Source organism: Furipterus horrens, unplaced genomic scaffold (genome assembly GCF_987537825.1).
Source record: "Furipterus horrens unplaced genomic scaffold, mFurHor1.1.pri manual_scaffold_10, whole genome shotgun sequence".
Taxonomy (NCBI): Eukaryota; Metazoa; Chordata; class Mammalia; order Chiroptera; family Furipteridae; genus Furipterus; species Furipterus horrens.
Window position 1 is genome coordinate 96,221,189 of NW_028327180.1, and position 14,680 is coordinate 96,235,868.

At 50.4% G+C, this 14,680-nt stretch overlaps 1 protein-coding gene across 1 annotated transcript in view; it reads left to right on the plus strand.

The window, feature by feature from the left end:
• The first annotated feature begins 225 nt into the window (after nucleotides 1-225).
• The window catches only part of DOCK2 (dedicator of cytokinesis 2), a 348,486-nt gene continuing 334,031 nt past the window's right edge, over nucleotides 226-14,680 (plus strand). The window contains exon 1 of the mRNA XM_090288562.1: nucleotides 226-343. Within this exon, the coding sequence (XP_090144688.1) occupies nucleotides 301-343 (43 nt within the window). The 5' untranslated portion in view covers nucleotides 226-300. The remainder of the gene's footprint in view (nucleotides 344-14,680) is intronic.

The following is a 14,680-nucleotide window of genomic DNA, read 5'->3' on the forward strand; positions in this document are numbered from 1 at the left end:
TGGGTGGCCCCAAGTCCCTGCTTGGCCTCTGCCCACTCGCCCGGGGAGGAGACAGATTTGGTATGGCCCCCATTTTCTTTGGGGGGGGGGTGATTTCTGGCCTTACAGCCACCAGCCTCCTAATGTGCCCCTGCTCATCAGGAGGGTGGAGGAGGAGCTGGGCGCCCCAGGGAGGAGGGGAGGGCGGGCCCTGAGAGAGTTTGAAAAGAGGAAGGAAGTGGGGCCCTGCGTTGCGCCTTGCCACCCCCTGGCTGCTTCCCCACAGGACGACTCCAGGGGCCCAGAGGCCCCCGGCCCATCATGGCTCCCTGGCGCAAAACGGACAAGGAGCGGCATGGCGTGGGTAGGTGCGGGCATGGGATCCGCCACTGGGAAGAGGACAGGCAGGTGACAGCAGAAGCGCACGCAGGATGATGCTGCGGGAGCCGGCAGCTTAGGTGCTGGCAGGGCGCGCTAATGCAAGTTCCGAGGGCGCTCAGTGGCTCCCTCAGCCCGCTGTGGCGCCAGCGGGGCAGGGAAGAGGAGGCAGTGGGAGGGAAAGGTGGGCACCCAGCGCACAGCCTCTCCCTCCCCGCCACAGGCTGCCCTCGTGAATGCCGTGCGGTTCCCAGGTGGGGTCCAGCCCAGCGCTTGGCAGCTGGGCTCTCTGCCAGCCTCCGCAGTCCAAGGAGTGGGCTCGGACGCCCTGTCTGGAGACCGCACCTTCTAGAGGGAGCACCACTCTTCTTTCCTGGCCTGCCCTTGCCTGGCCCAGCGTGCTTCCCTCCACCTGTGTCCAAAGCCACACCCATCTGCCTGCTTCCCTTGCCTGTCCCTAGAGAGCCTCGGAGAGGAGGGCTGCCATCAGGTTAACTGGGGGTATCCAAGAAGCCAGCCTCATCAGCCACAGCCATCTAAGGCCCCGAGGCCTCTGCCTCCAGCTCAAGGGCGGAAGTGGTGGCTGGGGGAAGGGAGGCTGCAGGTACTGGGACTCTCTGCGGAGTGGCATCTGTGGTGCAATCCCCGTAGACTCAATGTGGTTTTCAAACGTAGGTGTCAATTTAAAAAACACTATGGTTTGCTGCTCAGGCAGATACCAGACAGCACCCCCCAGAGATGAGGGCTGAGCAGGTTAGATTCTGGAGGACTGAAGTGTGGAGAGTGAGCAGATGCAAGGGGTCCCCTGGCTGCTATTGGAGAAACACTGCCTTGGAGAACTCAACATTTATCCACTTACTTACTGGACTCTGGGCACTGTCTTAAGCTAAATAACCCCCATCCGGAGAACAAATAGTAATCTAGACCCTCAACGGGACTCAATTTCTCCATCTATAAAATGGAAAGTTTGCACTAGACTCAATAAGGACCATTTTTAACTTCGAAGTTTCTCTAACTCTGCCCTTCCGGATGGGGGAATCAGGCTGAAACTCTTGGGAGGGATTGGTGTGGCCTAGGGCCTGAAAGCAGGACATGAAGGACCCATATCCAGGAAAGAAAAGTGATTGCTCCTTTCGCCTTGGAGGGAGGGTGCATTGAAGGAAATGATTATGCCCCAGCAAAGTCGGAGGTACATTTCACAAGGCCATGAATGCCAGGCTAAGAAGCTGAGGCTTTTCCCACTTAGGCAATGGGGAGCCATAGAGGGCTTGTGAGCAGGGGAGGGACGTGAACAGATTTATGCTGAACTAGTGTGGAGGGAGGCTGGATGGACAGAAGAGCAAAGGGACCTGGGTGACAGACAAGGGACAGTATTGGTGGTCCAGGGTGACTAGGGCAGTTGTAGGGGGAGACCGAGTGTGGTGGTGGAGTCCCACCCTCTGTCCCAAGGGCTGCAGCATGTTATTGCCTTGTAGGCCCTGTGCTGTGGGGTGAAGGTCATGAGCTCTGGTGCCAGACTGCCTGTTCTTGGACCCCAGTCCCCAACACTTCCCAGCCCTGGGACCTAGACAAGTTACTCCTTCCGGGCCTCAGTGTCCTTATCAATATAATGGGGATAGTAATAGCACCTGCTCCCCAGGGTTGTAGGAGGACTAAATGAGCTAATTCACATAAAGTTTCAAGAATAACAACTGCATAAAGTAATCCTCACTAAATGATATTAGTTGTTGTTTTTAGACTGTCCTCTGCGTGGAGCCCACTTGAGGACATGGCATTACAGAATGGGATGGGGTTACAGGGTGGAGTAGGTTCTCACCGTCCTTAACAGAGGAAATCCCACTTACATGCCTGGGGTCTGGGAACTCTGTTAGACCCCAGACCTGGAGGCTTCTTGAGCTGATGGTATAGACATTTTTCATGTCTACGTATGAAAGTTCTATTTTATGGGGGGGTCAGAAGGTCTATGACCCTCTAGGGAGCCAGAGAGTACTTGCTAGTTGTCTGCTCATCAAAGGGATCTCTTTTCTCTGCAGATAAATGTCAGAACTAACGAAAGTAAGCCTCGTCTGCAGGCTCTGAGTGGATGGAAGGAAAAGGCGAGGCTTAGGTTATGATGAGGGGAGATTGGAGTCATCCAACAGAGAGAACAGTGCCCTGGGAGAAAGTTCAGGTTTGAGTTCTGACACCATCGCTATTTGCGGACAGATCTGTGTTCTAAGTTTCTCATTGTAAGTCTAGGTATCAATACTTCTATATTTCAAGGTGTTCTTTTATGAAGAGCATTTGAGATGATGAATATGGTGGCTTAGAGGAAGACAAAGAGGTGGAGCCATGGAAAGGATTAGGGGGTTCTTGGACTGTCCCCGGAGTCGCAGCCAGGCCTAACACAAGGAGAACCTGAGCTTTGCTTTCCCATTCAGTTTCCTCTTCAGCGTGGGCGGAATTTAGCCATTGTTTCCACTGGCCTAAGTGATGTGGGCCGTTGGTGTGTTTGTCTGGGAGGCTGGCTCTGCAGGAGGCCGCCTCAGCACCAGAACCACTTGACTTCTTGCTCATCTTGCTCTCTGCTGGGCAGCCAGGGTGACTTTCACGCAGATCCCTGGCAGCTTATATTTTCTTTCTTGTTGGGGCCTTAACCTGTGATCTGTTAGAGTCCCAGAGGGGCCCCTCGGGTAGAGGTGTGGCAGGAGTTTCCACCAACAAGACCGCGTGGCTATGGGTGAGAAAAGGTACAGCCACTGCCCTTGAAGAGATACATGTGCACCATTAGAAGCTTGGGCTATGAAGTCAGAACCGAGTTAAAATCTGGCCTGTTCCCTCGCCTGTAAAATGGAGGTAATGACAATATGGGTCTCGTGAGATCGCTGTGAACATTGAGCGCGTGAAAAGCACTGAGTAATTTGGCTGCCTTAATGAAGGCGAGTGACTGAGGTCAAGGGGGTTACCAAGGAGTTGCGGAGCCAAGAGAGACACAGGGCAGTGCATGCACCCCAAGGTTGGGTTCCGGAGAGTCATGCCTCACAGAAGTGTTGTGCTTTATGGTTTACAAGACCCATCTTGTGCAGTGTCTTTGTCTGGGGGCTCCAGAACATCCATGTGAGACAGAGTATTATCATTTTCATGTTACAGATGAAAAAACCAAGGCCCAGTGTTCACTTCGCTTGAAAGTACTTGGGCTAGGTATTAATTTCAGTTGGCTTCAGACTCCAGGCTCTTTGCACCACACGAGGAGGGAGCCTGGGAGGAGGAACACAATAGACAAAGGCAGGAGGGTGAAATGTGTATGGTATTTGGGTTAAACGATAACTAGTTCACTTCTGAGTTAGAGGATGTTTGTAGTGAAAAAGAGCATCAGAGATGTGGATTACAGCCAGTTTGTGAAGGGCTTCAAGGGCCAAGCTTATACATTTGGACTATATTCTGTGAGCAGTGAAATTTTTTAGTAGGTTGTCATCTGTATGAAGGTAACATAACTAATTGGGAGAGGGACAGGGATAAAGTAGAAGAACAGAAGTGGGTGACAATTCACCTTTGTATTTCCTGCCTGCTTAGTTAATCTCGTGAGAGTCCACTTATGTATTTAATATTTCCTTTTGGCCTTTACTCTCTTAATCCCCTCTGCCTGAGACTCTTGTCAGTGATGAGAGCTTTCTCTTTGGAGGAGAGAAGGGAGAGCAGAAAGGGAAGAGGTAGAAAGAATAAGTAACAGTGTCAGTTTGAATTAAGTGTGACTGTGGGTGACAGAAAATCTTCACAAGGGTAATTTTAACCAAGCTAGAAGTTTATCTCTCCCGCATAGAAAGCCTAGAAATAAATGGTCCCTGAAGAGGTGGTAGGGAGGCTCATCCTGTCTCCTGCACCGATTCCTTGGCAGGAGGCTTCTGCATCCTGAAGCAAGCTGGCTGCTAAAGGTCCAGCCACCAGAGTCACCTTCCAGCTAGCAAGAAGATGAAGGGACCAAGAAGGCCATGACCCATTGGACACCTTCTCTTATATCCTATTGGCCCAAACCTCATTATATGACTAAACCTAGCTGCAAGGGAAGCTAGAAAATGTAGTTTGTAATGGAGGCAAAAATTAGGAGTGTTGTTTCTAAGGAAGGAAGGCAAGGAAGGATATTGGGGATGACATCTTAGTTTGTTAAGGCCACCATAGCAAAAATAGCACAGCTCGGGTGACTTAAACAACAGAACGTTTTTTTTTCTTACGGTTCTGGAGGCTGGAAATCTAAGACCAAGGTGCCAGTAGGTCTGTATCTCCTGAAGCCTCCTTGGCTTGCAGACAGCTGCTTCTCATTATTTTATCCTCACATGACCCCCTGCCCCCACCCCGTGTATCTTCCTCTTCTTAGAAGGACACCAGTCATATTGGACTAGGACCCCACCCTAACAGATTCATATTCTTAAAGACCTGATCTCCAAATATGGTTACATTCTGAGGTACTAGGGGTCGGGACTTCAAGATATGAATTAATGTCAGCAGTGGGGACGAGAATTGAGTCTGTGCCAGATGACCCGTGGTCTGTGGCATGACATTTAGGGACTATCAAAGGAGACTTCACGGCAAGGATAGTGGGGTGAGGGAAGATAAAAGACTTGTTTGCTCTGAAACCGGGCCTGCCAGGTAGATTTGGATGGGGGCTTCAGTTCTGCTCAGAAACCTCTTCTTTATGCAACTTGTCTTTCGTTATGGTTGTGTACCTGAGTGTGGTGTTGGGGGGCCCTGGTTGGTTCCTTCTGAGGACTGTGAGGGAAACTCTGACCCAGGCCTCTCCCCTGGCTTCTAGTGCTTTGCTGGATTTCTTTGGTGTCCTTTGGCTTATAGAGGTACTGATCTCTGCCTCCGTCTTCACATGGAGTCCTCCCTGTGTTCGTGACTCTCTCCACAATTTTCCTTTTAGTAGGGACACCAGTCCAGTTGGGTTGGGGCTCACCTTCATGACCTCTTTTAACTTGATTACTTCTATAAAACCCTGATCGCCAAAGAAGGTTGCCTTCTGAGGTACTGGGGGTTAGGACTCGAACACATCCTTTGTTTGGGGAAAGGGGCACAACTCATACAGTAACAGGCTCTGCAAAAGTGGAGGAGGGGTCTTTTCCACATTCTGATGGGGGCCTATGGATGAATCCGAGACCATCCCCTGGCCCAGGGATGCAGGTGCTGGGGTTGCAGCCCAGGACCCTGGACAGAGCTAGTCCACGCCGAGGTGGACAGAAACGGGGTGAGCAGTGGGTGCTTGAGTCCCTTGCAGCGCAGGTTCTTATTACAAGGAACAAAACGCAGGCAAACTAGTGTGATGAAAAGGAGGCTGGTGTATGTGTGTATGTAGTGGGGAGAAGTGGTGTATTTTAAGGGTCAGGGAAAATCGAACAGACATCCAGGGAACGAGGACGGCAGGCTCCCGGAAGGGCCTGACCCAGGGAGTCCCGGAAACCTCTGCCTCGCTCTCCACGGCCTCCCACGTTCTCTAAACACATCGGCTTCCTTCTCCTTTCTCTCCTTGCCAACTCCTAACTCCTGTGCTCCTTCCTAATTTTGATATTGCTGATAACACCATGACGGTGTCCCCCGCATGCCACCCGCCCCAACTCGGCACAAGGATGCAGTTCAAGCACCTGCTGAATCTTCTCTCCGTGTTGATTTGTCCAAGTCCTGGGGGAGACGATCTGACTGGCTCACCTTTTTTAAAGAAAGGCCCCCCAAGGTGGAGATCATTGCCCTCCTAAGAAGAGGCCCCCGTCTGCCTAGGGGGCTGCCCCTGCCTGGTTCATACGCTGGGGTGATGCAGTGGGGTCACGAGGCTTGCTGCTCTTGGAGCATGAGCCCTGGGTGGGGACAAAGTGAGTAGGAGGCAGGAGTGGAACACGCAACCCCAACACCTCACAGCAAGACTCCACTTCGGAGGGGCCAGTTGTCAAAAGGCAACATTGACGGAGGAGGGTGAGAAAGCATCATTTACGCACTAGCTGGCTCACTCATTCACTCATTCTTCTTTTTTTAAAAAAAATTATTTATTTGTTTATTTTATTTTTAGAGCGAGGGGAAAGGAGAAAGAGAGGGAGAGAAACATCGCTGTGTGGTTGCCTCTCACTCGTGTCCCCAACTGGGGACCTGACGTACAACCTAGTCATGTGCCCTGACTGGGAATCGAACCAGCGACACTTGGCTCGCAGGCTGACGCTCCATCCACTGAGCCACAGCAGCCAGGGCTATTCTTTGTTCTTTTGTGTCTTACGTATTTGCGGGGCATTTCCTATGTGCTAGGCACTACATTAGGCATTGAAATCACTGGAATTAGGCAGAATATAGTTCCTACCCTTTGGAGTTAGAGCCTGCGGGGAGGACAAAAAAGAACTTCATGGACCACTCAATAATCACATCATTACACATTGCGATATGTGTTACGGTAATGAAGGGGCGTTGTTCCATGAATGAAAATATTGGAGGGGAGGGGTCTTAAGTAGATTGTTTGAGTGGGCCTGTCGGGAGCAGCAGGGAAAAGAATTCCAAAGGGAAGGCTTGGACAGATCTTAGAACGTGTATTTTTGCTGTGGAGGCCAACTGTGTCCTTGGACTGGTCCTCAGGAATTAGTCTGGCACTTGGGCTGGTCCCCAGAAAGGAGTCTGGTGCAGCGAAAACACATTGTTGGAAATTAATTCCTTCCTTTCGCCAGTTCTCAGGTGCCTGGGCCTCCTACTTCCCAGTGTTTCATCAGCGTGGGATTGTGTTAGGAGCGCCCGCAGTGCTGCCTGTTGGAGTCCACACAGGAGATGGCCCTGATCCTGAGGCCCATGGGGGCCTCGTTTTAAGAGGGGCATGTCGATCCCAGCCATAAGGTTTCTGTTTGCAGGGGCCTCAACAGACTGTGTTTGCTGAACTCCGCTTCCCGCTGAGATCAGCCTCCTTCTGTTGCTGCTGTGTTTTGAGACAGGCAGGGCAGCCACCCTAATATTCTGCTGATTTCTGGACCTTTGGATTTCTCTCTGGTCTTTAAAAAAAGCTTACAGGCCTTTAATTTAATAGTTAATTACACATGGGTGCCACACTGTGCTTTGCAGCAAATGTTCTGCAAACGGAGGATGAAAATGCTTATCGCCGTCCAACTCCAGAGGGAAATGGGCAGAGACACCACCAATGTTCCTTTTAATAGGCGCTTTCTCCTTTCTTCCCAATTTCCTTAATTGGTGGGAGTTGAAAAGCTGAGTTTGTAAGCTTCTTAAGTCTTACTCAATTTTTCGTCCTTGGAGAAAGTCACCCCTTGCACTTCTGACCCCACTGTCAGTGTCTGCCTTGTTTAAAGCCTCAGTCACGAAGCTGGGGGTGCAGGGGAGAGTGACTAACAATGTGGGCACTTCCCCAGGCCCCTCTCCAGCGTGTCTCCGGGACACTAAGGATTGCGCTGACAACACGTGATCCCTTGGGTCAGAGCCGAAACGAGGTTGGAACTTGTGACTTGCATGGGTGCCCCAGGAGGCCACACGGGGTCTGAGCAGAGGGGATGCTGAGCAGGCGTTTGTTGGGCTGGATCCAGCGGGGGCAATGCCAGGCCTGAGACATGGTGCCTGGCGTGTTGAGCTATGGAAGAGGAGCCTGCCTGGTGCCAGCTGAACTCAGAAGGGTTGTCTAGAAACTGGGATTTTGCCGCTTACCTCGCTGGTGGAGGCAGCAAGGGGGTTCTTTCAGGAAAGAATGTTCAGATAGAATAAAAAGTCCGCACCAAGGTCCTGCGGAGGGAGCCTCTCTGATGTGTGGAGGCCTGTGTGGTTGGAGAAGAGCAAGCGAGGGGCACAGTCGTAGGAACTGAGTTCTCCAGGGGGAAGTTGGACTGAACAGTGTCTGGGTCATGTTATGACTTTGGTTTTTACTCTGAATGGAATGGGTGGAGCATTTTAGGGTTTTGTGGAATTGCAGCGTGTTCTGTTTTGTTTCTAAAGCATTATTCTCGGAGTTTTATGGTGCATAAGTAGAGTGGAATTAAATGTGGAAGCAGGGATCCCTGACTGGTGTGGCTCAATTGGGTGGGTTTCCTCCCACAAAGTGAAAAGTCGATGGTTCGATTCCTGGTCAGCACACATGCCTGGGTAGCGGGTTTGGTCCTGGTCGGGGGGCGTGAGACAACCAATTCATGTTTTCTCTCTCACATCCAAGTTTCCCTCTCTTTCTCCCTCCTTTCCCCTCTCTCTAAAAATCAACAAAATCTTTTAAAAAAATCAGCGTGGAAGCAGGGAGGCCAGTAAGGCAGCTGCCACAATCACCAGGCAAGAGCTGGTGGTGGGCCCCATCTGGGGGGCAGCAGGGGAGGGGTGAAATGAGCTGAGATTCTGGATCTGAGTGTTGTAGGTGGAGCAAATGGGATTTTCCTCCTGGATTCCTGGACTGGAGGTGGGTATGAAAGAAAGAGAGGAGGCAGGGGTGGAGCCAGGAGCTGCCATGAATAAGAAAACTATTTTTATAGTTTATTTGGATCAATTAAGTTCAATAAGCCTGGCCTAAGTGCTGGTCCTAAGCCGGGTATTGGGACCCCGGTTGAAAAAGGCACAGGCTCCGCCCTCAGGAAGCTTACAGTTCAGTAGGACTCTCCTTCTTCTCGCTGCCTGAGGCAGCAAAGAATACCACCATTATCTGTACTGATGTCCCCATTTCACAGGTCGGGGGTGGGCGCGCCTCTTGCTCCGTGTCCCCGTGGCTCCTGCCATCACCCCCGCCGTGTTTCACGGCAGCGCCGTGCGGAATTATCCGGCTCCTCCATAGAATGGAAGCTCCATGACAGCAGTACTGTTCCTTGCTCTTCCAAAGCAGGTGCTCATTTAGTTGCTGTTGACTGGATGACGAATGGGTGCGTGGGTGGATGGATAAATGGATGGGGGGATGCGTAGCTGGATGGATGCTGGGTGCGTGGGTGGGTGGATAGGTAAGTGAGCAGATGGATGAGCGAGCGGGGGGGTGGGGGATGGAGAGGGGCGGGGATTGGAGGTTTTTCACCTTCTGGTGCCTCCTAACGTTCAGGTGGACGGAGCTGCCCGTCATGCCTTCATATCCTCACCTTTGCTCCCTTCCCCGTCGGGAGGCTGGGTCCCGTGAGAGCCGCTCAGCCACGTACAGGGAGGCGTTGAGATCGTCTCCAAACGCCCGGACCCCTGTAGCTGTGCACCACCTCAAGCCCCTGAGTCCTCACCCCGGGACTCCGTTCAGAGGGCCCCCCTGCCCCTCGCTGGGGCTGTGCACACGTCACCTGATTTCCTGCCCCCGCTGCCCTCCCTCCGCCCCCCTCCCGGGGCTCTCGCTCTAGCTCTTCCCCTTGGCTCCCTCCCCTCCCGCTTCCCTCCAGCCTCACTTCCTTCATGTGGCCTGTCTTGCTCTCTTCCCTCGGAGAGCCCGCAGCTGCTGTGGCCCACCGCGCAGCTCTTTGTCTTGAAGACAGCTTCTCGTTTCTTGTGTGCTGCTTTTGTGTCTGCAGCTAGACCGCACAAAAGCTCCAGGAGAGCAGACGCCGTCCCCTCTCACCCCACTCTTCTAACGTGGGGGATCCCCAAAGTGCCAGGCACTGCCTGGACTGAAGGAGGGAGGTTGGTTTCGTCACGATGCCTTTCTTCCATCTCCAGTGCATGTGTGTGCATGTGTGTGCAGTGCCTCTGTAGGAATATGGAAAGGAGATTGTGAATCCTGCAGGCTGTTTTAGAGCATGACTTACCAACCTTAACTCTGTCGACTCTTGGGGCCAGATAATTCTTTGTTACGGGCTGTCCTGTGCGCTGCAGGTGTTTAGCAGCATCCCTGATCTGTACCAGCTGGATGCTAGGAGCTCTTCCGCTCTCTATCCCCCAGGTTGTGACTACGAAAACGCCTCTAGACATTGACAGATGCTCCCTTGGGGACAAAATTGTCCCTAGTTGAGAATCACTGTTTTAAAGAACCCCTGGGAATCCCAACTTTCCTCTTATTGGCTGGGAATGTCACTTTGGCCCACTAAAAACTGAGCACAGTGATATGCAGCCCATAAGGTAATTGTGTGGATCCAATGGGGGGTCCAATAAGCACATGGCAGAGCGCAGGTGCTAAATACCTACCCCTTAGTGAGTGGCAGGAGGGGGCAACAGACTGAGGGAGTGTGCTCTGGAGCTAGCCTGCCTGGGGTGAAATCCTGGCTCAGCTCCTTCCGGGCTGTGTCACCTGGCTTCTTACTTGGTCTTACACTCCCTCGGTTTCCTCATCTGTAAAATGGAGCTCCTAACAGTTGCACCCACCCCAAGAACTGTGACAAGGATTAAGTAGGTGACTGTGGATTAAGCCCATGGCATAGTGTCTGGTCCATAGCAAGTGCTCAGTAGGGGTTGTAACTTCCCCGTCCCCTCCTGGCTGCTGGAGGAACGCCACCTCCTTGGTTTCCCGCGGCTGTGATTCTCCTGCCTCATTCACTGCTGGCTTGCGCCATTTCTGAGCTCTGGCCTTGCTGCCCGAAGCTTCTGCTGCTGGGCCATCTCATTCACCCTCCCTGGTGCAATGTCAGGAGGTTGCCACAGTGCAGCAGCTCCGGCCATCCTGCCCAGGGACCCCATGCAGACTGCCTGTACGTTTCAATGAACGGGCTTCACCTGAGCCCAAAGTGGACCCGCCAGCCAGTCTTATTTCCCCCTGGAGTGGAAACCCTCCAAAGCCCATCCCCAGGACTAGAAGAGTGAGCTTCAGGCAATTATGTTCTTTTTCTCCATTATTGTTTTGTTCCTCTTATACAGTTACTTGCCCAAACTCTTGGTGTTCACTGAGACTTTTGTTTTCAAATGTATCAGCAAACAGCAGGGTCCCAGATGAGGTACAAATCCATCTTGAAGGGTCACAGGGCACTTGCTGGCGGCAATCACAGCTGGCAGCCAAGCTGCATCAGCATCTCTTGAGGTAAACTCAGGAAATGCAAGAAAGCCAGAAGAAGGACCATGCCTGCCCTCATGTTTATATCACTTAGTTCAACAGTATTTGTTAAAGCTCAGTAAATCCTGATTGAACTTTCCCTATGGGCCAGGTACTCTTTTCAGCATGAGAATTTAGTGGCCAACTGGGCAGACCCTCACTGAGGCTGGAGAAGACAGGAAATGAACAAATCCAGTGCGCGCGCGCACACACACACACACACACACACACACACACACACAGTAAGTTGTGACATCAGCAAAGGGCTGGTCAAGGATGCAAGACCTTGGACACCGATCTGGGTTTGAATCCACTTTCTACCACTTAATCTCTAAGTTTCTCACATGTTACATGGAGGCCAATACCTTGGGAGGCTGCTGTGAAGATCCTCCTGGGGGAAGTGTCTGTATTCTCCAGGGCTAGAGACCTTGCATCAAAGGGGAAGCGGGGCTACATGTCTGTGGGAATCCTTTCCCCGCTTGTCTTCTTTCATGGGTGGCCATGGGTGGGGCAGGACGGGTTATGATTTCAGCAATTTTTACTTATTCTCTGTCCTATATCTTCCTTATGTTTTTCTTCCCTTTTCATCCCTCACTCAAAAGTTGAGAGTGGTTAGGCCTGCAAGGAGTCGGGAAGAAGATGACCTATTCTTACACTGGCCAGAAACAGCTCAAGTGATGATCACAGATAAGCAATCAAACTTGAGCAAAGTGTGGCATTCTGGTTCAAAGTTTCCTGTTAGTCATTTAGAAAACTTAACAGAATTGGGTATTCGTATGCAAAGCCACTTCCTTTGTCAGTAATGTCTGCTTTTCCTCAAATGGGGCATTGAGCAAAGAGGCCCTTACGCAAGCAGAAATCCATTTATAAATTAAATGGCAATGTCAGTTACTTTTATTTTTATAAGATAGGAGTCCTTGGAATGAATACAGACCTTCACGTTGAATACCACATCTCAAGACCTGTTCAAGACCTCTTGAGCTGATGGATTGGAACCTTCTCACCTAACAGCTGAGCAGAGTGAGGAAGATTGCAAGGGAGAGCCGGGATGAGCCAGGGAACAGAACAGTTGGGCCCTGCCTTCCAGAGATCTGCTGGACAGACCCAATTTGCCTGCGCTCCAGAAGCAAACGCATATTATGGGTAGTTTTCTTCTGCTGGAAACCTCAGTGGCCTCTGTGGCCCTGCCTAGGTTTGTGGCTGGCAAGTCCTTAGTCGTCATCCAGACTTTGGGGGCTAGAGGGAGCAGGGGGTGGAGAGTCTGTAGACTTAGGGCACCAGCCATCTGGAGCCTGTCCAATCACGAGCAGCCTTTGTGGCGACAGGGTTTGAAATCAGGCTAAGTGTGGAGGGAACGAAGAAACGGGTCACGGTTACGCAGGAGAAGTGAATTCTGAGCCCCCCAAGGGCCCCATCAAGCTCTGTTTTGGACAAAGGATTAATTTTATTCAGTAGTGGCCCACAACGCTATTGGCTGCATTCTGCAGGGAAGCACATTTAACGATGACTTGCAGAAGAGCGCTGAGGGTTCTGAATGGACTGGCAATACCTCCGGGGGGTTTATAATGCCAGTCAAAAGAAAAGTGACTCTGACTGATGGAGCACGAACTAGGGCCAGACACGGAGCCAGGCCCTTTCTCTGTGTTCATGTCAGCTGTTTCCTAAGAACGCTGTGAGGTAGGGGCTGTGATCCCCTCCATTCTGCAGTTAGGGAAAGAGTGCCTTTGTACGGATTACACGACAGCCCGCCCCTGGCGGACTAAGTGCCTGGGTAAGGCACAGGCCTTGGCAAGCGGCTTGCCGGTTGGATGCCAGCCTTCACTGCTCTGTTGCCCGGGTGGCCTTACGCAGGACAAAGCCTGTGCAGCCCATGGCTGCGGGCATGAGGTCAGAGCTAGTAAATAGCAGAATTGGGCTCAAGTACTGTACCTGCCTGACTCCAGAGACACTGGCTCTTAACTCCTAACCTTCGTTGTCTCTCAGGATTGAGACTTTTCATCCCTATGAATGCCCATAAGACCAGTTGGTCCCTTGGTGAAAGGGCATATTCATATAGGTCTTTGAACTAAGCAGCCTGCAAGTTGCCTCCTTTTGCCTCAGAGAATGCAGCTCAGAGAATGCAGCAAGACTGGAGCAGGAAGCAGGATCTAGTGAACACCCGAACACCTGCCGTGCAGGTGCTGCAGGGAAGCAATGGGTGCAGAGAAGGACCAAAGCACAGGGCTGGCTTTGAGTCCTGGCTCTGTGATTTACCACCGGGTGGGTGAAGGGGGTCTTGGGTAAGCCACTCAGACCCTCTGAACCTCCGTTTTCTCATCTGTAAGTCGGGGGTAGTACCTACCTCAGGCAATAGTTGTGATGACAACATGAAAGGGAGTGGAGAACGTGCTTCCCTGTGACCCAGTGAAGCACCGGTATTAATGTCTCTTGTTTATGTCTGAGGAAGGTTCTGATCACATTTCTTCTCCAAGGCCTCATTACTGGTGGGGTCACTGCTTTCCCAGAATCCACAAGTTTTAGTCGGTTGTGTTTTCATTTTCATTTGCCTCAAAATGCTTTTTAATTTTCCCTGTGAGTTCTTCTCTGTCCCATTGGCTGTTTAAGCATATGTTGTTTAATTTTCAAATATTTATGGATCTTCCAGTTTTCTTTCTAGTATTCATTTCCTGCTTTATTCCTTCATGGTTGGAAAAGATTGCTTTATATGATTCTATTCTTTTTTAGATTTCTTAAGACTTGTTTTGTGGCCTAATGTATGGTCTATTTGGAAGAATGTTCCTTGTGCACTTGAGAAGAATGTGTATTCTGCTATTATAAGATGGAGTGTACTGTATATGTCTGTTAGGTCTCCTTATTTATTGTATTGATCAAGTCCTCTCTTTCCTTACAGATTTTTATGCCTAGTTGTTTTATCCATTACTGGTAATAGAGTATTAAAGTCTTCAATAATTATTGTAGAACTGTCTGTTTCTCCCTTTAATTGTGTCAGTGTTTGCTTCATATATTTTAGTGTTCTATTATTAGGTATGTGTATGTCTATAATTGCTATATCTCATTAGTGTATTGGCTCTTTTGCCAATCTATAATGTTCCTTGTAATAATTTTTTACTTAAAGTCTCTTTTGTTTAATATTAGTGCATCCACCACAACTCTTTTCATTATTACTTTTGTTTTCATTCTTCACTTTTGTCTTTGGATCTAAGGTGAATCTCTTGTATAGAATATATAGTTGGTTTATGGTGTTTTTTTGTTTGTTTTGTTTTTTACTTATTTCTGTCAATCTCTGACTTTTGACAGGAGGGTTTAATCCATTTACGTTTCAAGTAAATATTGGTAAGGAAAGACTTATTTCTTCCATCTTGCTAATATATATATTTATATATGTACACATATACATACACACACACATCTTACATT